General features: G+C 38.4%; 1 protein-coding gene across 2 annotated transcripts in view; it reads left to right on the top strand.

Moving 5' to 3' along the window:
• CLSTN2 (calsyntenin 2) overlaps positions 1-25,870 on the top strand; it is a 429,057-nt gene that overhangs the window by 152,523 nt on the left and 250,664 nt on the right. For both annotated transcript variants that reach the window (XM_077348948.1, XM_077348949.1), the window contains exon 2: positions 4,765-4,887. In XM_077348948.1, coding sequence (XP_077205063.1) covers positions 4,765-4,887 — 123 coding nt within the window. The remainder of the gene's footprint in view (positions 1-4,764; positions 4,888-25,870) is intronic.

Raw genomic sequence — 25,870 nt, 5'->3', positions numbered from 1 at the left:
TATGGAACTCTCTGGATTAAAGGGTCATTTGTGTCAGGCCTTCTGACTTGGTGCAGGTCTGAGACAAGGTTTTATTTTTTTAAAGAGGAGGGTGCCAGGACTTTCTCAGAGCCATGGAGCAGTTAATGATGACCCAGTAAGGATTCATTTATCTTGCAAATTACATGAACAATATTTGAATGGTTACTTTGCTGATATTTTTGATCTTGTGAAACTTGGTGCAGATCAGGGCAGAATGAGCTCCAATTCAGATAAGAAAGGGAAAGGGGGAGTCAATGCAGACCTCATTTAACAAGGGGCTCATCTTTAATTAATTAATTTTTAAATGCATGTCAATGTGGTGTAGTGGTTAAAAGCTGTGGACTCTAATCTGGACAACTAAGTTTGTTTCCCATTCCTTCACATGCAGCCAGTTGGGTGACCTTGGGCTAGCCACATGCTTAAGACAATCCCAGTTTTGTTGCTGGGGTAATATCTTTAAATTTGCATTAGTTCCCACTGATAATTTTGATAAGAGCAATGAAGGGGGAATCACTAATATTGGCATTAGAAAGTCATGCCTGCGTCACACTTGTGCCACTTGAATGTTAACTGCATGTTACTGCTTCTGTTTCATGGACAGTAGTATTGCTCAGAAATGACATTCAAGTAATAGAAAGGAGCGTAAAAATCCTTATTCAGCTATATTCAGCATTACTAAAAAGTATTCTATCCTTATTTCTATGCAAATAGACTACAATGATGTATATTATCCAAAAAGTTAGAGGAACTGAATTTGATGGAGAACAAGGGTGAAAAGAAACCATTTTTTGAGTATAATGCTGGGGGAAAAGGTCACAGAATGCTCAATAAAGACTAAACCGTTTGAGGTGTATGACAGTTCAGTTTTAAAATTCACTGATGTACTGTAGGAAATAAAATAGCCTTCAAAATTGCTCTTGAAAAATGAAAAGATGCATAAAAGAAAGAAAATTGTATTATACAATCCATTAAAACTTCAGAACTTTTGGTGAAACACTGTCATACATGTGCTCGTCATGATAAATCAGTTCTGAAAAGTGTGAGTTTGCTGTGAGATCGCTCTACCAGTATGGCTTTGCCTCAGGTGACAGCTGATGAAATCAGGAGCTTTGACAAAAGTGGGTTTAATATTTGTTTAATAGCTGCGGATTTTCTTCTGAATGGGTAATTCATCTGCGGAAGTGGGATCTCAGATGAGTGCTTGTGTGTAACAGAAAAATGGTTGGCAGATTTGAAATCATAAAGGCAGCGAGAGTGTCAATCAGCTGAAAGTAAGATTCTTAATCTCACAAGGTATTTCTGTGTTGATCCCATATGAAAGAAGCAGATATATTGCTTTTTGGAAGTGTCTCTTTGCTTTCACTTGTGCTGTGCTTATTTACTTCTAAATAAAGCAATGTTACCAGACAATGGAAGTGTCTACTGTATTTTTATTCAAAGGAAGATTAATCTGGTCAAGCTGTCCCTGGAACCTCTTTCAGCTGTAGCAAGTGGGGACTGTGCAATGTTATGTTATACATGCTCAATGCTTCATTATGGACAGAAGTTTGGTTTGATGTGCATTTGAACAAAAAGGCATTTTATTGATTGTAGCTTAGCTAAGTTTGTAGCTTAGAGTGAAAATACTCAATATATAGGTGCACATGTTTGTCTAGTTAGTTAATTAGTTAATTAACTAAAACCCAGATGTATGTTGAACCCTAAGGGCCTGCAATTGGTGGTGATAGTTAAAATTAATAATGTTTGTTATGTGTTTCACATTTTGTTACAAAGAAAAAAAATGGAAAATACAGTAAGTCTAATAGAATCTACGAAATTTGAATGTTTGAATAAATAATGTTGTTGGCTATTCAAAGCCTAGTGTTTATTAAGAAGAGTTGGTTCTCATATCCAACTTTTCTCTACCCTAAGGAGTCTCAAAGCAGGCTACAATTGCATTCCCTTTTCTCTTCCCACAACAGACACTTTGTGAGGTAGGCGAGACTGAAAAAGCCCTGATATTACTGCTCAGTCATATACACGCATATACACATAAAGAGACCTGCCCCTTTTCTCATCTGGGAAGGGTCCAAGCTGTAGTGGATAATTAAGTTTCCAGGGACAGTTATAAACTTGTGATAGTTGTGTTGATTTAAAGATGAACACGATTTTAGCTTAAGCCATAGACTAGATCCCACTTCCTTGGGCAAAATAAGGATGCACCAGAAATGACATCAGAGTATTATCAGCAATAAAACCATTGAGTTTTCCCCGCCCACACACACACACAAATACCAGAGCATCTGGCTTATCTAGCAATGTGTTGATGTCACTTCCAGTGTGGAGTAGAGAATCATCATTGCCTGAGCTGTATGGGAGGGTGGTATAAAAATCTAATAAATAAATAAATATATTTTACTGATGATGTCACTGCATTGCAGTCTTAGGCCTCTCCCTACCATTGCTAAGTCCTCCTGTTGACCAACATGGTGGGAGATCCCTCATCCCTGGAAGGGGTCATGCAATTTTAGATATGATGGATCCTTGTTCTATAGATGTAACATGAAAAACAGTCAAAGGCAGGGTCAAAGGATACCAGAATGCAGGAAGGTCAGGGTAAAGTGTAATTGTACAAATTTCAAGTCTTATTCCAAAAGATTTTCTTTCTTTCATCAATTCTTTCATCAATAAAATTCAGTTAGTCTGTAAAGGCTTCCCCGCTTTCTATTGTTAATATGTACACTGTTAGATTTCTTCTGTCTTTCACATTTGCAATTTTCTTTCCTTATAGAGGTGCAATAGTGTACTTTTCTTCGGATTCTTGGTTACATAAAACTTCATATATTACAACATTTTTTTACATTATAGGTTCAAATGTTGGTTTAGCCTGCTCCATAATTATTTTGCCTCAAATTTCTTTTCTTCCACAAAATCTACACATGTTTGAAAATATAACTTGAGTAAAAACCTGTTATTTTCCTTATCAGTCTCTTTATCATTCTGCCTTTAGGGGAGAAAGCCATGTGAATACCCTTTCATGCTTTTTAAATTGCTATTTTTACCAGTTTCTTATTTATTCAGTACTTTACCTTCATTTGTTCTGCTAAGTTTGTGTCAAAGCACATAGACACTTCCATCAACCATCCCAATATGATTCTTATGTTTTCTTATATCTCATTTCTTCTTATTTAAAGTCTACTTATTTTTAGTTGTTACTTCCTAGTCTTAAAAATATATCACTGTTGACTGCCAGTTCCTTGTCTTTATTTTAACTCACATATTCCATTTATTTTAACTCACATATCAACAGTTTCTGTACTGTTTCTCTGTCTATTTTTCTGTTTTTCTGTGATTGCTTCCTATATAACCTATCTGATATAGGATTGCCAGGAAATGAAATAAGTCTGGATGAGGTAGGGGAGATGGTTGGCACTACCAGGTGATGGTGTGACATCACTTCCATGGGGGAAAAAAGAGTTGTGGCAATTCCTAGCAGTGATTAATGCCTTCTCCAGGTTTTCTCAGGAAGTGATGATACACACACTTGCTCAATAGCGATTTATTTGTGTGTTTTTTCTCCCATCAGGAGCTAGGAACAGGGAATTTACAAGCCTGAATCTGATTCCATTTTGTCAGATTGTCTCTAATTCAAGCTATAGCCTATAGTTTAATGCACAATATTAAAATCAAGAGAAAATCGGATGATGTAAATATATGGCACAATTTGTCAGCACAAAGCTAGAGGTATCTTATGAATGTAACAGTATAACATATTCTTAAGAGGAAATCTGCAGACGGTATCTTGAAAGGATACCCAGTAATTAATTTAGAAATTGAATGAAATTTTCAATGAAGTTTCTCTTCTTCTTTGTTCCAGAGGAGCTTTAATTAATGTTATCAGTAAATGTAATTCCTTTTGTTTTAGATAACTGCACTTTGGCATTAATTAAGTTGAGATATTGTTGTCCTTTATTTTTATTTTGGTGAACATATATTATATTTTGATGCATAGGAACAAGATCACCATCATCATTTTCATAAATATTGATTAAGTATGGTAGTGTGTAATCAGTGGTTTGATTATGTGTGTAAAATGTGTGTAAGTAGGAGACAAGAAAGTTTCATTTTGCCATTGGAAAATGCACTCTGTATCCAAAACATTATGTAGAGATAATCCAACTTTTTGTTTTAGGGCATAATGTTCAAAGAGAAAGTAAAGGCATTTTCATTTGTTTTGGAGAAAAACAAGGAAAAAGAATTGGTAGAAAGTTTTAGCTAATTTCTCCCCTTCCCATCGTTATCCCGTACCTTGATACACCACACCTGAGTTTAAGGAACCTTAGGAATTTCAGGGAATGAAGAGGTGGGGAAGGAAGCAAGAAATGAATTTGGCTGAAAGCTCCCTACCACTTGTGCAAATTCTTCATTTAGTTTTTGGCAGAATCACAATGACTGCAGTGGGAAGGGAGAATTTTTGTAAAGATTTTGTAAAATCACCCCATTCATGATTATCATTATCAGTTTCTGCTTTTAGTTTTAGAGATTTTCCTTCTCCTTTGGAAATCAGTAAAGGCATCATTAGCAAGCATATAAACAATGAGAACAATAGAAATGGAATATCAGTTCTTCCTGTAGTTGTATTTAAGAGAATCTATTATTCCATAATTACTTGGTAATAAAGAAAACTAACTTCCATTAAAAAAAAAAGAAGCACAATGTCAACTGGGCAAAAGAATTAATAAAATCTGTTTTTGTTTTCTTTAGTGAACAAACACAAGCCATGGATTGAAACCTCTTACCATGGAATTATTACTGAAAACAACGATACAGTCATTTTGGATCCCCCACTTGTTGCTTTGGATAAAGATGCTCCTATTCCCTATGCAGGTAGGAGATTATATAAGAATGAATATCTCCATCAATTTTGTGTAAAACTCATTGAGTGAACAGTAGGAAATCTGTTTCCTTTATAATGATTCCATTATAATGACCTCTATTCTGTTCCCAAGAGACCTTCAGCTCTGAATTCTTTGGTTGCATGCAATCATTATTATTACAAAGCTGATGTAGTCTTACAAAGAAACTTGACATTGCCTAGGATCCTGGTTTTGCTTTGATGATGATGATGTTTATTTAATGTTAACTTCTAGTTGGAACAAGATTTATTGAGTCATGTTTTCCCCCTGTTTGTATGTATATATTTCCACTTTGTTATCTTGATTATGATATAATGGTAGCATATTACCAAAAACTATGCTTCAGTGTTACATCTGCAGAACCATTAAGCTTGGCCCATAGGCCCTGAAATTAGGCATGTTTCTGAATTGATTTATATGTACTATGAAGAAAAAAAATAGTAATTTTTGTACCCATTGCAACTGTTCAGAGATATTTTAAGTTGCATAAAAATAAGATCTTTATGTGAATTATCAATTATGACTGACAAATTTACTGTAAGTTTATTAGATGATAGGCAGTTGGTGCAGTATTTAAATAATATTTGTCAGGCACTTTTTAAAATACAGAATTGTCCACATTATGATTCTTGGTATAGAATGGTGCTTTTGCATTTCACATTGCTTATTTTCTTACATACTTGTTTCAGTAAAGAATATCTTTTAAGGCAAAATAACTACAGCACTGTATCTAAGATTGTGTAGTTTAGTTCTAAAATTGGTATATCAACAACTCTTTGTTTTAAGAATCTGCATTCTGTCTGGCTAAGACGTATGGTTCAAACATGTTGTTCTAAAGGTCTAACAGTACTGATTTACTGAGTTTATAAAACTAAGATTCTGACTCTATGGAAGCTGTCATACTAAGGACTGTATCTAGCAAGGGCAGCCTGCAAACTGGAACCAAACTGTATTGGCTTATGGCTGGGGAGGACAAGCATAAAGGAAGTCTCATTTAAGGCACTGCCATCCCAAGCCATGCTTTTTTGGCCCATCTGTTTGGTCACTGGCTAATTTGTTCTTGAGGTAATTCTGTACATGGATAATTTTAAAACAGAAATTATTTTTGTATTCTAGAATGAAGACAGAAGTAATATTTTATATGTGGTTTTAAAAGTAGGTTTTGTACCCTGAAAATAAATGCTTCAGAATGCAGCAAATGTGCATTCAAAATCATTTCCCACCACATATGAAATGCTAACTCTGTCTTTACCCTTGAATGTGTATGTTTATATCAACCACATACATGGAGATCTGGGAATACATTTTCTTGGTAATCTTGTTGCTTTGGGAAAATAACAATATGGAAATTTAATTTGCCTTCAACTAATTGATGAGAATCTTCATTTATTATAACTGAAATATCTTCTTAAAATTATCATCCTCTTTTTGGAATTATGGAGAACATCATAATGTTCTGATGGAGAACATTACATAATATTAGGAGGAAACATAGTGTATACACATCTCTGATATAAACAAATGAACCATATCTATTTTTTCTGCTCCTGACCATAAATGGTCATGACCACTATTCATGTGACTACAAAATTTCCTGTAACTGAAAAAAAAATAGCTTACAGCTTCTCCCACAGTTATTTATTATAAGAATTTTGTTTTCAAGTTGTTGTAAAAACAACAATTAAATTTACTGTTGTGAATTCATGCTGTGATCAATCATAGATCCTTTCAGTTATTCCAACTAAAAGTTATCCCAGGATATTTTCTGACTATCAAAACCATTTTTTAAAGTAAAACATACTGGTCATCTGTAATATTCACCATTACCTTATTGTTTCCATAAATATCAAAGGTCAAAGATTATATAAGAGTGGAAAGAGACAGGCTGCAGTTTCCAGGTTCATCTCAGGGACATGCTTCAATTTAGTAGAGTCTTGGAGCACCTTTTAAGACTCCCATGGGGGGCTGATACTATAGCATGGGGAGAGAAAGGGCTCCTACATTCCATTTTGCTCCATTTTTCCTACTTAAAATTCAACCTGGGAGAAATGGAGGGATAGGTAGCCATGGTGGCACATGTACCGCCACTTCAGAAGGGCTGAATGTTGGAATATGCAAGACCAGTAGTATGAATGATTCAGCAGCATATGAAGAAAACCCTACAGGGGACATCAGAGGAAATATGTATTTAGCATAATTAGGGTAGGAACTGTTATTTGAAAAATAATCTCCTCCAGTGTCCTGATTGACTCAATTGGAGACTTCCTGTGACTTTGAGCACACATCCTCCTTGTTTACCTTCACTTGATTAAGAATATTTAGGACTATCTCTCCCCTTTCTTCCTTTACAAAGTTATTTCTCTTCCCAAGAAAATATTCTGTAAGCAGCCAGTGCTCTGCACCTTCTTTGCAGATTTAAAACTCTGCCAATACTGTGGCCATACAGGCCAGTTAACACCAACATGCCCAAATGATGGTGAAGCACCTTGGCTGTAGTAGTGCCTCCTTGAAGAGACGGCAGCATCCAGAAACAGAGGGATGGTGATGCTGTCAGCATTGTCTATCCTGACATCACTTTATGTCCCACCTTTGGGAGCTGTGCCACTGAAAGGTGATAGAACGTGGGAAGCCAGGGTCTACAAGGATGCTGAGCCTACCTTCTTTCTTTACCTTCTTTCATCTGGACTTCTACAGCTGTAAATGGAGAGGGCCAGAACATAGCAACCTTTAAGGCAATGGTTATGCTCTAGATTTGCCTCCATTCTTTCTGAACTTTGTCTGCATAACAGCCATTTTCTTTCTAATCTATTCCTCCAAGGTTGTAAGTGGAGGCTTGGAGATTGCCAACTGGAAGTGAGCAAATGGAATCTCTAGATACCATAGAGATTAATGTTTGTATTTTGTCTTGGATTTCTTCAGGCAATAACCTGTTTCATGGCTGGGTTATATTATGGAACTGCTGCCAGTGTTAGAAACACAGATTAACTATGCCAAATTGAAACTTCCTTCAATTAAAATAATCTAGTCCCTTGAGGGCTTGCTAATGAACCTACAAATTTGCTATAGGAAAGTGAAACATTTAGATGAAACATTTAGAAGGCCTAAGAATGTGGATCAGATGCATTAAGATTTCAGAGATAACACAGCAGTAGTAATACGTCCCTTGATCACTATGCCCTTTTTCAAGGACACAGACTGTGGAGAATTGCCGGGCACAATCTAATTAGATGATTAAAATATCCTCTCTGCACTGGAGAAATAACCATCACAAATAAGTACCACAAAAATGGAACTAAATTTGTACTGAATATGGTGATTTAATTAATTTTCACAAAGAGTTTCTCTCTTCACTAAATATTATCTAACATAAGCTTGGAAAATTCAGGGGTTTTCAAACTATAATTTGTCTAGTTCATTTTTGTTTTTTCTTTAAAGATGCAACATAATTGTTCTGGAAGCCGAGGCTCACCTTCAAATCATTTAAGATGGACATTTTCCTATAGATCGTTTTTATAGAAATGTTTTCTTTCGATATTATATTGCAATTATTAATAGTTGACTAAGATGATTAAAAAAAAATCTGTGGTTCCACTTGTCACTCTTTACATATCCATGAGATGAATTTTCATTAAATCCAAGGACTAACGTATGGATTTTGGCCTCTGGATTATACTATAGTAATTACTACCTCGGTCTAATGAAGGTATTTAAGAGGGGGGAAATAATTACAAATGTAGACATTTCAAAGCTTGATCAAAAGCTGACTTTTATTGAGCACCTCACATGGTGGAAGTCAGTCTAGCCGGACATTGCTTTGAATGTGCCTCACCAAGGCTTAACAGTTATTCATGGTTCTGCTATCCACCATACTTGAACTGGATATTTTAGGAATTACACTCTAGTAGAAATAGTTTATTCAGTCTAAAAACTGGTATGCTGTTTTTCTTTAATTAAAACAGTAAATGCCAACAGTACTCGGCATAATCACTGTAGCTTCCAAGGAAAGCTATAAAAACCTTGAACTGGTGCTTGCAGGCAGTTTGGGATGGAACAAGACCAATAAACTAAAGCATAATCTCAACAAGAAGGAGGTACTACTGATAACTGGAAAGACACAAGAACTGAGGTGTCTCCTGTTCAAGATGGTTTTGTATTTCCCCTAAGTAAGAAGGTTTGTATCTTGGGGATGCCACTGGACCTGGCCCTCCTGTTGGATAAGCAGATAGAAGTGGTTGGTAGGGGTGCCTTTCACCAGTTTTGGCTGGTAACCCAACTATGACCTTTACTGAGTAAAAAAAAATAAGACTTTGCCACTGTGAAGCATGCCCTTGGTAACACCTGGATTAAATTATGGCAATGCACTTTATATAGGACTTTGCCATATACTAAGATAGTGACATCACTACTAAAAAGTCTTACCTTACATTATAAATATCACTTGGACACATAAAGGTTCATACTAGGGTTGGGCGCTTTGGTGCCCGAAGCGGCCGTTCACTCCCGACGCAGCCAGTGCCATGCCATGGAGGGGGGGAGGCAAGGGCATCAGTGCGCTGGCAAATGCACACATGCATGTGCAGAGCTCTGTGCCTGTGTGTGTGCACCCACCAACACTCTGACACCTGCACCTCACCTCACCCCCCCCCCACAGCACGGCACTGGCTGCATCAGGAGTGAACGGGTGCTTCGGGCGCTAAAGTGCCCAATCCTAGTTCATACAATTTGTATTGATGGGGATCCAGTGGTCAGTGCCTACAATAACATCCCATCTTGTTTAACAACCTTGTTCTATAAAAACCTTATCTCATTAATGTTATTAATTTCTGTGATTACATTTAAAGTTCCATTTTAAAAAATAATTGAGGGTTGAAAATAATATTGTATACAATTATATTTTGCAGTGAAAACTTGATGGAAAATAATATAGAATCATTCACTTTGAATTATAATAACAAAAGATAGGTAGCCACAGCATTTATTGTGATAACTCTTATTTATTGTTCATTTAATACTTTGAAAAAATGTATTTTAATTTATAGAGTCAATGAGGAAGACATTTTGGTTGAAAACGAGCTATAAGTTCCCAGGTTTTGTTTTGACTCTGCCTTTAAGATGCAATAAACATTTACATTGATTTGCCATCATCAGTTTGGATGCATTTATCCTCATTATTCTTCCATATATGCCAAGCAAGACTACTAGTGCCCTTTCTGGCCCCAGAACACCTGGCCACAGTGATCTACACCAGTGGTCCCCAACCCGCGGGCCACGGCCCGGTGCCGGGCTGCGAAGGCCTTGGCGCCGGGCCGCGGCTCCTTCTTCCCTCCCCCCCGAAGCGAGAAGCTCGCCAGGCCACAAGCAAATCGGCCACCAAAGCAGCCGATTAGCTCATGGCCTGGCAAGCTTCTTGTTTCAGGAGGGGGGGGGAGGGAAGAGAAGCTTGCTGAGCCGCTTTAGCTTTAGCGCCCGATTTGCTGGCGGCCCGGAGGGGCCGGGAGGGGGAGTCCGCGCACGGGCCCCGGGCCGCCCTCTCCCCCCACTCCGCCACAGCGGTCCGCAGCGGACCGCTGATATACACAATGGGGTTGAGGTTAGTTTTCTGTAATTGAGGTTAGTTTTCTGTAATTCACTCTATACACAGGCCTTCCCTTGTCCTGAATCCAGAAATTACAGCTGGTACAAAATACAGTTGCCAGGGTTCTCACTATACCAACAGGTTGGTGATTCATGGCCTGTGTGAGATTTGCCTAGCCTTGACGATGGCCAGGGTATTTTCAGATCTGGCCCCAGCCTGATGGAATGAGCTCCCCAAAATAGGGCGGAACTAATGCAGTTCCATAGGGCCTGCAAAATAGAGCTCTTCCACCAGGCTTTTGTCTGAGTGCAGGCTGAGGGGACATCATAGGCCCCTTCTTTCCTAAAGTCCCCCAAATCCCTACCAGGATACTATTCTTTTCCATTGGGTGTTGGCAGCTGGGGGAATTAGGTGGGGGGATTTTTATTGTTATAATATACCATGTCTTGTCAATTTTAATCCTTGTATTTCAACGTTTTGATGTTAGCCACTGTGAGCTGGCTGGACAGGAGTTGTATCCTACAAATATAATGAAATAATAAAAATAAATGATAAAATAATATTGAAAGTTGCCCTTGGATGTTCTTTTCACATTGTGGTGTACTTTTCTATCTTTAAAAAGATTACCATGTAGAAAAGGTGTTCTTTATGAAAAAATCTCTTTGTCATATAGAAAAATCAGTTCAGAATGTTAACCGTTTTAAGAAAGATTGCTTTTGGTTTGACTGTGAAAAAATCAATATGGGTGTTCTGTCACATGTACTTTTGGCTGTAAGACAAATTTGATGGAAAATGTGTTAAAATGTTTTTCACAGATACTGGAAGTGTTTAAGGTCATATGAGTCAGTCAGGATAAATGTATTATGTTGCAGATTGTTTGTTACTAAGAAGTAAAACCATTTAAGAAAATATATAGTATCACCAGAGCATCATTGACTTGTGTTTTCTTGATACCCTTTAGCAAAGGGCATATGCTTTAGCTTTCAGTATGTGAACAGTTTACTGTTTGAGAATCCTCAAGCACTGTAGTTTTTGATCTGCTTTTAGACACAGAAACCAGAATATGTTGCTCAGCTAGCTGGCTAATGTTAGTCTTTCCTTTATCTTGAGGCAGCTTCAAAAACTCATTTGTCTCTGCCACCAATAGAGTGGCTTTAGAAACAAAGCAAAGTCACTGAGATCAAGTAACAGTCCTTGTCAGATGTATGGTACTTAACTGTCAGAAATGCTTACGACTCCTATAATGTTAAATTCTTAATGCTGAGCTTCCAAATTGCTCAGAACTTTATTTTAAGGTTTCTTGTTCTGTGGCTTTTCTACCAACAAACTTTATGGCTAATATGTGAACCAGTTCACAAATCCTGGGCCATGCTAATGATGTTGGGCCTCAGGAATATGCATATCAAGCATTGCTCAAATAGTGTCTTTTGTGTACAAAACGATAGATTCAAATGGGTAGCCATCTTGGTCTGAAGTAGCACAATAAAATCAGAGTCCAGTAGCACCTTTAAGACCAACAAAGATTTATTCAGGGCATGAGCTTTCGAGTGCAAGCACCCTTCGTCAGACTATGATCTTACATAACAGGGAATATATAGCAAAAATCAATTATGTTATATCATTAGACTGTGTCACAACCAAATACAGCCAATAGTAATCCTTTGTCAAAACAGCCAATCAATCGCCTAGAATTCAATGTACTTTACAAAGAGAAACCAAAATGCTGCTATTAGAGATCAAGCTCACACTTTGAATAAATCTTTGTTGGTCTTAAAGGTGCTACTGGACTCTGATTTTACTGTGCTACTTCAGACCAACATGGCTACTCATTTGAATCTATCATAATGACAATGTTTTTTGTCTTCCTGTGTCCAATTCTGGACTTAGACCCAATAAGTACATTAACCAAAAGTTTAAACCATTTGTCATTCTGATTAGGGTTCCCAACCTCCAGTAGTGGCTGGAGATCTCCTGGGATTACAACTGATCTTCAGGTGACAGAGATCAGTTCACCTGGTCAAAAATACCCATTTTAAAAGGTAGCCTGTACAGCATTATACCCCAGTGAATTCCCTCCTCTCTCCAAACCCCTCTCTCTTCAAGCTCTACCTACCCAATCTTCAGGTATTTCCCAACTTGGAGTTGGCAACCTTAATCATTCATACAGAATTTTCTAGGGCAATGTTAACCCCTAGTAGTAAATCCAGTTAGATAGATCTGACTAGAATCCACATTAACTTCATTTTTCCATATCAGAACAAAATCAAATGGCAAAGCATTTGCCAGACAATCAAGCTGTTGCTCATTAATCCCAATTTGCTATCATCTACTGCAAAATATATCCCTCTTCTAAAACTCTTAATTATGTCTGCCAAAGGTGAGGCATAAATGGGTATCATTATTAGACTATATATTTTGCTATGTATTAAAGATCTGGGGTGGAGGCCGGGGGCGATCATTAAAATCTGTAACTCAGCATTTTTCAACCTTTTGACCATGGAGGTACCTCTGAAATATTTTTCAGGCACCAAGGCATGGAAGTAAGCTATGAGAGCCAGATGATCAATCAATCAATCATTTAGCATTTCCATTGTGGCCTGTAAAGCAACACGGGAAGTGGGCTCCAATGATGCCTAGTAATGTCAGTGGCCATGGAACTTTTGGGAAAGGCTGTGTGATCGCTGGGGAACTCTTGTGTCACCCCAGGGTACCCTGGCTGGAAATCCCTGTAACCTACATGTATCCTACAATTCTAAGTTAAACCTTGCAAATGTGAATGTAAAAAGAAGTCTCGCCACAAGTAATAATTATGAATACTAGTTTGTACTAATGTATAAAGTCTGTTCTTTCCTTTTTAATGTGACAGAAGAGACTTCAAATGAAGGTCTTCAAAATGCCTGTGCTCATTTGAATTCAGTAGGAAATGCAGTTAGGACAGCTGAGTGTGAATGAACTGTTTTAGTTCATTCTTCTTGGCAAATGTCTAGAATGAGTCAAATGAACACTCTGGCACTAATTCAGAGCCAGATTTTATTATCTTGTATAGCTATTCTGTGCTGACTGTAATCACATGATAGTAATCAAAGGCCAGATGTCCCTGGTGAACCTTGACAATATATATAAACTAATTACTATTTTATGTGCCATTATCTTGGAATGTTTGGAGGGCAGTGTATAAAAGTGTATCGGAGCATAAATACGGGTGCTTTTATCTATTTGTGAAGCAATCCAGCCATTCATTGAAAGTGATGTTTTAAGTGTGACAGGATTTTAAATGTAGAAAGGACCAAGAGTCCAGGAGCACCTTAAATGAAGTTTGTGGCAGGCTATCAGCTTTTGTGAGTCACTTCTTACTTCATCAGTTACCATTTTAAAATTTATATTAAAATCCATTTAAAATCATGGATTTGTGACCAGCATCTACTAAGTTCTTGGACAAATTTAGGTTGTTGCTGTAATGGCACAGCACAATATTTGCACTGGAATTAAATCTCTTTTAGTTCACTTATTTGTATGTGTGCTTATTAGATTTGTGAGTGCTGAAAAAAAAATAGGATTTATATTTTTGCAGTTAAATATTATAGTGGAGTAGTAATACGACCCATGCTTAATTCTTCCCCCCTCTTCCACTAGTGCTCCTAGTGGTACAAGTACAATAGTATGTTACAATAGACATGCTACTTACTATACTAGAAGGCAGGTGTTGGGAGGGACTGAGGCAAAGGCAAACCACATAACATATTCTATTTTCCAGTGACAGGTCTAGCAGTGCATTTGCAAAGGAGGAAATAATGGACATTATTGATACTTCTGGGAGATAGGCCAAGTGTGCTACAAAGAGAAGAGGCTGAAGTAAGTGCTTTCCTGTTCAGAGATGGCATTGTTGCTCTGACAGACAATATCTAAGTATGGAAATAGGTTGTGCCTCCCTATTGCTGCTTTTAAACCATTTAATGGCCTTTGATGCACAGCTGCTCAATACTGATAAAACACATGGGCCGATTCTGCACAGGCAGAAAAAAACTGAGTGGGGCAAATCCGTGCTTCCATAAGATATTTCCACCAGGCCACCACCCTCCCAGGCTTGGTGCAGATCAGGCCCTAGAAGCCCTGGGCTAAGGGAATGCAGAATTTTTTGAGTTGCCTTAGCCCACTGCAGGGGCCAACAGGGCATGTCCTGGGCAGGCCCATGTGGACAGGGGGCCTAGAGGGGGCAAAAATGTTCTGGTTGGTCCTTTGCCATGCTGTGGGGCAGACCAGGGCATTCGTTTTATTTTGCATGAAGGTGGATTGCGTCCCACACAATCCCATCTTCCTACAAAATAACCCTCCGTGGCCCCCCTGCACAGCAGAACTAATCTTTGTTTCCCATGTGGATATATTTCAGTGGGACAACGGGTGTCCCCCGTGTGGAATGTGTCTCCGTGGCGCAGGAGAGCAGTGTTAGTGTCAGTATGATCCTATGGGGTTCTGAGCTATAAGAAATAGTTTTTAAATACCTAACAGTGTTCACAAGGCTAGAGCTGAAGCTAACAAGCCTGGAGAAAAATATGTTGCAGCTTTATTAGAGGCTTAATGGGAAGTCGATGCTGTAGCTTCTCATGTCATGGACATGAATAACACCACTTATTTAAAAAGACATTTTTTTTCTCCAGGAATTTGGCAACCTGAATTCCAAATCCAATGATATTGGTGGCTATAAATTGTTAGAAGGGAATCCTGTAGTATTACACATAGTTCCTTCTAAGACTAGAGGAAACAATTTACACATCAAGAGGTATTTCAGTCATTGGAATACTAATGTTAAAGCAGCCAAATTAATTGCAAAAAATAATTTGGTGGGAAGAATTAGAAAATTTAAACAAAGGGGATCCACAATAAATTAAAAAATATATTAGTACATATTCTTGCATTGTGCTTCTGCTCTCTTTGAAGCTTGGAACTGACTACACATCACTTAGCCTGGAGGCGAGCATACATTTGTTTTATGTATAGCAATGTATATTCTGTTATTTTATTTATTAAAATATATATACCTATTGTTCCTCCTGTCAAACAGTGGCCCAAGGTATCTTTAAAAAGCTGATTTAAACTTCACCATACAAAAATATCACTGTTGTAAATACAATGTCCAGACATGCAGAAAATAACCCCCCAAAGATCTTTGCCACACACATGCATATAGTTATAAAAGCACTGATTTCATATTATCTTCCTTTATTAGACTTCATATTTGTGCAATACAAACCAACACCTTGTGAGTTAGTGTTTAATTCATATTAATGATATATAGGTTGACTCAGACTGAGATCTCTTTAAATGTTTCAGGCTCACACTTTCCTCCAAACCACAAAGCTGACTTTGTGGTTTGACATGGAAAAGGCATTTAAAAGGATATCAGTGACCTTAAATGCCTCAGAGAGAGTTCACTCCAAGCTGTGACACTGACTTTGCAGCTTGAAGCAGAAAAGGCATTTAAATGCCTTCTCTACCCAGATTGTACTGAAGTCTTATGTGTGGAGGAAAGAGCTCTCTGCCCCCAGAGGAATGAAAGGAGCCTCCTGTCCCAACAAATACTACTATTGAGTTGTGATTAGCCAGCTGGGAGCTTGTGGTTTCCATGGTCACTTTGGAAAGGTGGGATATGATTCAAGGCTTGTACTTGGTGCAGGAGAGAGAGTCTGTCCAAAACCAAAGAAATCAAACCAAATGCATGTATGTGTTTCATTGAGAATTTAAAATCTTGATTATTTCAAAGTCTTGGAGGATACTGGAAGGAGACCAGCTGCAGGGGCTCATTAGGATATTTCACTTTAGAGAGATGAGCGATTGTGGGGAGGGGTCAGAGAGAGACTGCTCACCATGAATGGCAGTAGCAAACCAGCCAAAGTCATATGTACACTTTTCACTCCAGACCTACAATCTCAGGACTCCAACTCAATCACTTAGCATTTAAATGCTTTCTCCACATGCACATACAAACCTCCCTCCCTCCCTTTGGTTTGATTTCTCTGATTTTGGACAAGTTCTCATGTGTGCATGCACACAAATGGTAAATGCACCAAACACCGGCCTTGAATTGGCTCCCACCTTTCTGAATGCACCCTCTGAATGCCAGCAAGGAAACTAGCAATTCCGTTTTGGTTGCAGCACAACTCAAGAATTGGATCAGCTAGGCTAGGAGGCTCCTTTTATTCCTTCAGGGTCAAAAAGCTCTTCCTCTCCCTACAAAGCTGAGTGGAGAAGGCATTTAAATGTCTTCTCCAGTCCAAGCTGCGAAGTTGCAGTTTGGACTGAACTGAGTTTGAAGGCTTTTAAAGGGATCAAGATCCCTTTAAATGCCTTAACTCCTGTTATCTGGCAGTTCTGAAAATCCCCACAAAATCCCGATGAAATAATACCAGAAAAATACCAATAAGGTGCATCCCTATTCCCCAACTTCCTCATCCCTCTTCTCTATATCCACCTGAAATTTCAATTAATCTCTGTATCTGGTTATGTTTATGTGTCTCAGATGCCTACATAAATTATAACAGTGACTGATTCCCTTAAGATACATGATATTTAGGGCTGGAACAATCACATCAATTCCATCTCTTGTTGAAATGTACAGAGAAAGCATCACATCCAAAGTGCAAACCAGTCTGATTGCAATCTATTGCCTCTGTATCACTTTTGAATCAATTGATAAGGATAGTTGCCCTTTTGCTACTTCTGGATGAATGTGCAATGCAGGGATCTTTGATTCTTAGAGGACTATAATACATTTCTTTAATGCACCTAAACCAACCCTTTGCTGACTTCTAAAGGTTATCTATGCAGTTATCTAAAACTGGTCTTTATTATACTAATGAACCAGAACATGAATACTTTACATTCTAGCATATCAATGGATGTTGATCATTTATTATGTTCCATATCTGTGTCTCTGTGTTTAATATATGCATACTTTGTGGAAATGTGGAAATGGTCAGCAGAAGGTTTTCCAAATAAAATTGGACATTATTGTATTAAACACTGAGAAGGCAACATTCTAGTTTTTGATTATATTTACTCTTTCAGATCTTCATAGTAAGAAATTAACTCAGGTTCCTTTATTGTGTGTGTGTGTGTGTTTGCTCTTATTAAATACTTTTATTAAATACACACAGACTGCTAAATGAAAACAAATCTGTCTTTCAAAGATTAGGCTAAACTCTTCAAAGTTCCCCTTCACAGTATCCTAGTAAAAAGGTTTTTAGATGAACAATGTCAAATAATCATGTCAACAGTGGCAGCTTTGCTACTGAACTGAGACATATCTCAAGTTTTTAATATGTACCCTGAATTTTTATAAAAATGTAATGCATTTTATTTCTCATACATTATATTTCTAGCACTGCAGATCCAATAAAATTATACCTGAATTCAGCTGATTTAACCCTTTGTTGCAGTGGCAGGTTTAATATTTTGCTTAACTGTTGGGACCATACATTCAAATGGGTAGCCGTGTAGGTCTGAAGTAGCACAATAAAATCAGTATCCAGTAGCACCTTTAAGACCAAGAAGGATATCCTTCAGATATCCATGTGTTTTTTGTTTGTTTGTTTGTTTGTTTTTGGGTAGGATTAATTTTATCAATTTTAACTTTTTAATTATTTTATATGGATGGGAAGGCTTCATGAAATTAAAAAGAAAAAAATATTGCATCTTCTGAACTGTTAAAACAATGAGTGGCATAATCTTTATGCAGATATAGCTTGTTCATACAGAAACAAATGGAGAGATGTTGTTTGTTTGTGTTTACAGCACGAACAAGCAGCTATATAATTTAATGTAAACCATATTTCTTTTGTTCTTCATGATTTTGTTCTTGCATTTCATAATATCCAGGGGAGAAAAAAACATGGTTTAGTTCTGGCACTCCAGTTTTTTTTAAAAATAGGCTTTTAAAGAGTTTAGCAGTGATCTGGAATAAATCAATTTTTTATCAAGCAAGCCAAAAGAAGTAACTACTTTCAGCTGAGTAAATCTGAGGCACAAAAATTAATATTTCAGTATTCTGCACTTAGGTTTGTTGCTTTGTCAATGATGTGAAAATTCAGCTCCAAATGGGGGTGTGAAGCATGAGGACTCCTTTCAGCCATAAGTATAAAAGTGGGTTAATTGATAATTGCATTCTCCTCCTCAAAGAAACCTTGTATTTCACACATCTTGTAAAAATCCGCTCCCCCTAATGAAGGTTAACACTCTAGTTGAGAAACACAGAATAATATGATGATTCTTTCTGTGTATGTGTTATTTCATTGTGGTCATTTACTGTAAAAATGGCACTTTGGGCCATCCATTTTCAGATATCATAAAATCACATCCATTTGCAATTTGTTGTGCATTCCCAACAGGCTTTGACTTTAGCACAATGGTTTGCATCTTCTACAGGGAATTCTTTGCTACAGTGTCTGAAGCATGACTGATGTGTATTTGTTGGTTCTTAGGAGACACTATCACTTTGGAAGTGTCAACCCTTTTATAACATCTTTCACAATGAATCCATCAAAGGAATTGTCACCCAAGTGCAAAATGTTGTATAGTAGCAATAGAATAGAGCAGGAGTCCAGTAGCACCTTAAAGACTAACTGGATTTGTGGCCATCATGATCAGAAATTCAAACAGCAGTCCATAGGTACACAGCTTCATCAGGTGCATGGAGTTGTATATCTATAGGATATACATTTAAAGTTATAAGGAAGAAAGGTGGGAGGGAATGAAAAACGTTTAAACGAGAGGCCAGTTAAACACAATGGCCAAACTTTCAGAGTGAGGACCAGGCAGTGTAGGATGAACATTAAATCAGATCTAATAAAGAACAGATTGTGCTCTTGATGTATTAGCTCTTATCATGAATGAAGAAAACAAGTTCTTGATCCTGTGACAGAGATTAGTCTTTAATGTGCCCCTGGACCTTTATTGATTTTTGTTATATACTAATATGTTACAGACTGTGAAATTCCCCTGTGGAATTATTGAAAAAAGTATTTGTGCATACAACATGTAGGCCTGCAACATCATTTCAGCCTGACTTGAAGTATTGTATTTAATAATGGACAGGCTTCCACAGCTTAATCTGAATTGAACTGGAAAAACTGTTCCTTTTTCCACTTACCTGTCAGTAGCAGTAGTGACATGGTGACCTTTCTCTACTCTTGATCCTTGAATGCCATTCCAGCAATGTACCAGGTATTAAAGTCCCCTGTGAAATCTAGTTTGCCAGAGTAATGTACTGTCTGGCATTGTACTGTCTGGCATTGAAGATGCTGCCATGGTGGTGGTTGAGATGCCAGGGAAGGGCAAAAATCTCTATAAGAGAGAAGAGATAAAATGCAAGAGAACCAGCTTAGATAATAAACTAATCACTAATTGCAATGGAGGAATAGAGTGAAACTCCTATGGGTATCATTAATATTTTTTGAATAAGGAATATAGCTATCAGTATGGTCCTAAACAGAGTTGCACCCTGATAAACCAATGTGCTTAAGATTCCACTATTAGTATAGTGTGAAAATATATTTTACAAAAAAGTCTTTAAATCATGGGAGTCATTTCAAACACAATGAATACTCTTCTGATTCGCAGTTAAACTGAAGGAAAATTTAAATAACCAGACCACTTAAATTAATCAGCATATTTGTTAGCCCAATCCTGAGGGCAACTGTGGCAGTGGTGGCCATTTGCTACCATAACAGCAGTGCTCTCAGTTGTGACCAATTGTAGAGGATGGCTTGCAATGCACAGGAAATTAAATGACATACTTCCTAGTTGTCCCCATTTCACCTTCTACTATGAGTTTTATTCTGGAATTGGTGAGGACATTGTTTTATTTTGCAGGGCAGTTATAACATATTTTGGTCATTTCAATTTGATGGGAGCACTTGACTTTAGTCTTTTTTCCCTCTTTTGATTCTGTTTTATTAATGATGTTCTTCATTTGAAACAGCCTGGCAATGCCACTCTCGCACTCTTGTCAGTTTTTCCCAGCCCTAATGCATGAAATTATTCTTTAATCACTTTAATCACTTTAATCACTAGAGTTAGACTGACCCTTCAGATGAAATATGCTCATTGGCTTGCTGAGGATGAATACTTGATCATGATTTTTTGAGGACTACATTTAAATTGCAATGGCCAGTAGAAGTGTCCCAGTACTATTAGAAAGGGATGGCATCCCATGTTATCCATTCAAAATTCAGGGCACATCTCATTCCAAAAAAGTTTACAGTAAGTCCCATAGAATATGAGCTACTTGAGTTTAAGACTAGAATGAATAGTGCAGCAAACCCTTTTATTGGGTTGCCGCAGTTCCATAAATCTTGATGGATTATTAAAAGTACTTTGGGGAAAATATGAGGAAATAAAGTGCAGTCTTCATCGACAAATGTTCACGGCATGACAAATAAAAAAACATTTCCAAACATAGGCCTAATTTGAGCTAATAAATAAATGGGGTGTGATGTTCTCAGCACGCTGTCTTCAGATGACATGCCTACAGAATTATGGGGAGTTTGGTTTCTACACTAGCTCAGCATTTTGCCTTAATACGTTTATTTTCATAAATGTTTAGGGGAAGGACTCATTACAGACTAAAGATAGTAAAAAGAAATGTGGCTGCCTTATATTAATTTCTCTGCCTGGGGTACAGTCAAGGTAAAAGCTAGATGGATTTGCTTGAGTTTACAGGTCTCTTTTCTGATCTGTCTAAGGCAGCCTTTCTCAACTTTTTTTCTCATTGAGAAACCCATGAAACATTCTTCAGGTTTCGAATAGCCCTAGAAGTGGTGTGATCATGCAGAATATGGTTGGGTAACATAGCTGTGCATATGCTCACTTGGGGCCCTTCCCCTTCCCACCCCCTCCAGGCCCATCACTATATATATATATATATATATATATATATATATATATATATATATATATATATATATATATATATATAACCAATTAAATGTTCAACATTAAAAAAAAATTAACTTCCACCCATTTGGGAAACCCTTCCAGGGCCATCAAGAAACTCCAGGGTTTCACAAAACCATGGTTGATCTAAAGTAGATTTAAAAAATTGCACCATTAAGAGCTATTCCTTGCAATGCAATGCAATGCTGTAACTGTACTGTCCCTGGACATGAGCAATCTAGATAGAGATACCAGCCTCCAGGTGGGATCTGGGGATCCCCCAAAACTACAGTTCTTTTCCAGACCATAGGGAACAGTTTACATTCCTGTAGTTCTAAAACGGTTTTGACAAAATCATTGACAAAAGATTGTTTGAGTAAACCTAGTCATAATGTGATAAAAAACACACTTACTTTTGGATTAGTAATGAAACAGAAATCAGAGTTAGCATTGCCAGGCAACCAGTGAATGACTGAGGGACAGGGACATTGGGGGTTGCTGTTAATGACTGCATGACTTCTGAGGAAACCCAAATTAACTTCACACTTCTCTAGAAATGCATATTGATGCTATGCCATCTATCTCCTTCAGAGAATGTTAGCTCATAGCTATCATCTATGATTAGTTTGGGCTACTTGCTATACACAGGTCTGATTTATAACTATTATGTGGAGCTACACTTTTTCAGCGTAAGTAGCATCCATTCCTTATAAACATTTTTGAATAAAATATTTATTGTGAAAAGTCAGTGTGCTACACTTTAATATAATCCTAATGAGCATATTTTTAAAAAATATTATGAGTACTCATATATAATCTGCTTGCCTTGAAGAATTATTGTGCATGAAACTTAAACTTGTTGCTGTATAATATGTTCTGAGCTATTATTTGTCTTTTCTGTAAGTTGTTTTAATCTTATGTTTTGGATGCTATGTAATAAACAGTTGCATTCTATTTCATGTTTTAGCTACTCTACCTGACAACCCATAAACTAAGCCGTGGACCGAATTGGGGAATTCATTCATGAACAAACCGGTTCATGGTTTGTAGCCACAGAAGCCCATTGAAAGGGACCATTGTCACTTTTAACAGTGTTTACTGTTAAATTCTCGAGGTACCCCCCTGACCAGCAGGAGGCCTCCCCTCTGCACCAGTGGGAGTCCAAGAGGGTAGGAAGATGGGGGATGCCATCAGGTGATGCCCCCTTTCTGGGAAAACTCAGGAGGCTGGGGGAGTGGGAGAAGGAGGAACTACAGCCTCTAAGAGTCCAACGAGGGAGAACCTAACTACTGGTTGTCAGTAGTGAACTGGGAGGTCAGCAGTGCTGTGGATGCCAGGTGGTGTGGATGTCAGGATTTGGCGGAGGTGATGGTGAGGGAGTACCTTGCCAAGTCCCCTGAGCCTGCAGATGCCAATTCTCCAGACTACTAGTCATGCAAGGCTGTCACCTGGCCCAACATCTCTTGCATGGTCATGAGCCCTGAATCTACCTAACACCAAAACCCCAAAAGGGGGAGTTCACAATCAGGAGGTTTAAAATGTGGGTTCTCAGCCAAGGCATCTAAAAGCCAAACTCTCTGCTTGGTGTGAGGCAGCATGACTCAGAGCCCAGAGTCCACCTAACATCCAACCACCAGCAGGAGAAAGTTGCTTGCAACCAGGAATAAAAGTTCTGCTTTTAACACACTCCTTGCCTCTCTGTCTAACTGTTAACAGAAGAGAGGCTGTGGAACTGAGCTGATTTATAGCCATCTGATCCCATACAGCACTATGGCAACTCTGTTATTGACAGTTTGATTGAGTAGGGACTATCTGTCTAGAAATATGTCTTATTTATGAACTGCCATGAGCAGCACAGAAGTTTGTGATGGTCACTCTTCTATGAACATTGCTTTGCAAACCATGAACTGGTCAAAACTAATGATGAAAATTAGTTCATGTGGTGGCTCATGCCTATTCCTAATATATAACAGAATTGTGCTCAAAAGTAATTGCTTAACTCAATCAAAATTAACTTGAAGGCATTATTATAGGAACCTAAATCTAAAAGAGGTAAACTCAATTTTCAAGAGAGGCATTTTCATGGTAATGTTAGTCTGCAGACATATCGTCTCTGATTACAGAAGGTTTTTTAAATGGAAGTCTCTTTTTTTGTTTCCCAATTTGATTAGAGGTAATGTAGTCCTTTATGCTGACAGCTGATGATAAATACATGAATATAATTGCTGTAGCCATTTTAATTAGAACTATAAAGACTGTCCATAGAGACATCATTTTGTTCCTGTAGATCTATAGTTTTAGATATTCTGTCTTTCATGAGTGCACAAAATAGTCCGATAAACACAGCATCAGCAATGATAATTGATAAAACTTGGTATCATTGGTCTATTGAATTGAATGGATAGGGGGTTATTTGTCAATCCTTCCCTCCAAGTCTGAACCAAATAGGTAGAAGAAACCCTATTTCATAGGGGTGACTGTAATGATCTGTTGGAGCAAAAAAAACTTTAGTCTTGTAACTAAAATATCCACATGCAGCCAGTTCTGACAAGCTGTTCTGACTGAGCAGGAATATCTGGGCTCTTTCAGCCTCACCTACCTCACAGGGTGTCTGTTGTAGGAGAGGAAAGGGAAGGGGATTGTAAGCCACTTTGAGACTCCTGGTAGAGAAAAGCGGCATATAAAAACCAACTCTTCTTCTCCTTCTAAAAGCAATCTAAATAAGATTGCATGGTGCAGCGGTTCTTAGTGATAAGTATAAAGAAATGGTGTTATCCAGTTTATGGCAGGGACTTTGGTTGCATTATGCTAGGACTCAAATAAATATCTTTCTTAGAATTGCTTCTCAGTGCATACGTAATATTCATTTTCTCCAGATGTATAGACCTGGAATTGAGGAGCTTTATATTTTTAAAATAGAACTTTGTTGTTGTTAGGTGTAAAGTCGTGTCTGACCCATCGCGACCCCATCGCGAAAACTCTATGGACAGTTCCAAAAAACAGAAATAAGACTATACTATATCAAATCACAGGAAGAAGCACAGTGAAACAACAGTCTGTGGACTGTTTAGTCTTCATTCACAAAGATCCCTGTGCTCCCCATAGCCTTTACTCTTAAGGGGCAACATGGATTGTTTTAAACTCGCCTCTCTTTATAACATCTAGCCAGGTCCCAGTTATTTTTCTATTAATATACACTGGAATAGTGGATGTGCACTTTATGAAGTGAGTTTGTGCTGGAAAATGTTTTGTGAGTCATCAAGGTATCACTAGACTAATGTTTTATTCTGTCACTATAGTCTATTGTGGCTGTTCATTTGCAGTTCTTCAGGGATTGGGATACAGCAAGGAAAAGCAGAGAGATGGCAGAGTTAAGCTCTCCCTCACATTAAGTTTCTGTTTGCATGAACCCAGTTTCATTATATATGAATGGGAGATGGGAAATGACTATTCTTTCTTTCTTACTGTGTTTAAAAGGAGCTAGCAAGGCAATTTCTCTTGAAAAGGTTGCCTGACAGCTGTGGCCAGCCTCGCTGCTGAAGAAGACACAGCCAAGCCATGAGTGTCTCTTGAACACTCTCTGAACATTTGAGGCCTATCACACGAGGTTGTTGTTTAGATGATACTGGACACTGTGGCGGGGGTTATTTGGCCTCCTGTTTCATGTGCATAACAACCCTGTGCAGTAGGCCTCAAGTGTTTCATTTCCACAACGGCCAGTGTGGGAGGCACAAATGTTTCTTTTGCACAACAGCCCTGTTCCACCCTCCAAAGCAGCCATTGCTGCCTGGAGAGATTATCTTTATAGTTTGGTGATGAGCTGTAATTCCAGGAGATCTTCAGGCCCCACCTGGAAGTTGGCTACCCCTGTGTTGGAAGTATTCCTTGAGGTTTGGAGGTGGGGCTTCCAAACAATACAATGCCTCAGAGTCCTATCCTGCAGAGGAGGATTTTTTTGCCTGCAGGGCTAATTTTTATAGTCTAGACCAGTGGTCCCCAACCTTTTTATCACCGGGGACCGGTCAACTCTTGACAATTTTACTGAGGCCTGGGGGGGGGGTAGTCTTTTGCTGAGGGATACCGCTGCCACCTGAGCCCCTGCTCCACTTGCTTTCCTGCCGGTGCCCTGTCTTCCCGCCGCCCACTGGGGGGTGCTACCAGCAGCAGCTGCATAGTGCCACACCGAGGGGGAGCCCCAGTCATGGCAGTCACTGGAAAGCACCAAAGATGAGCTGGCGGCAGAGTGGCAGGGCAGCCCCCAAGGCAGCAGCCAGGGAGGAGGACGAGGAGGAGCTGCGGCCTGGTACCAAGTGCCACGGACCGGTACCGGTCCCCGGACCGGGGGTTGAGGACCACTGGTCTAGAGATCAGCAGCAATTTTAGAGACAATAGTTGAGGCGCCCCTTACCAGCAACAGGTTGTGTTTTTGGTGCAAACAGACAGACCAACTGGA

This window comes from Paroedura picta, chromosome 8 (assembly GCF_049243985.1).
Source record: "Paroedura picta isolate Pp20150507F chromosome 8, Ppicta_v3.0, whole genome shotgun sequence".
NCBI lineage: Eukaryota > Metazoa > Chordata > Lepidosauria > Squamata > Gekkonidae > Paroedura > Paroedura picta.
Note: the sequence above shows the minus strand (reverse complement) of the source record. Positions and strands in the feature narration are given on the sequence as shown.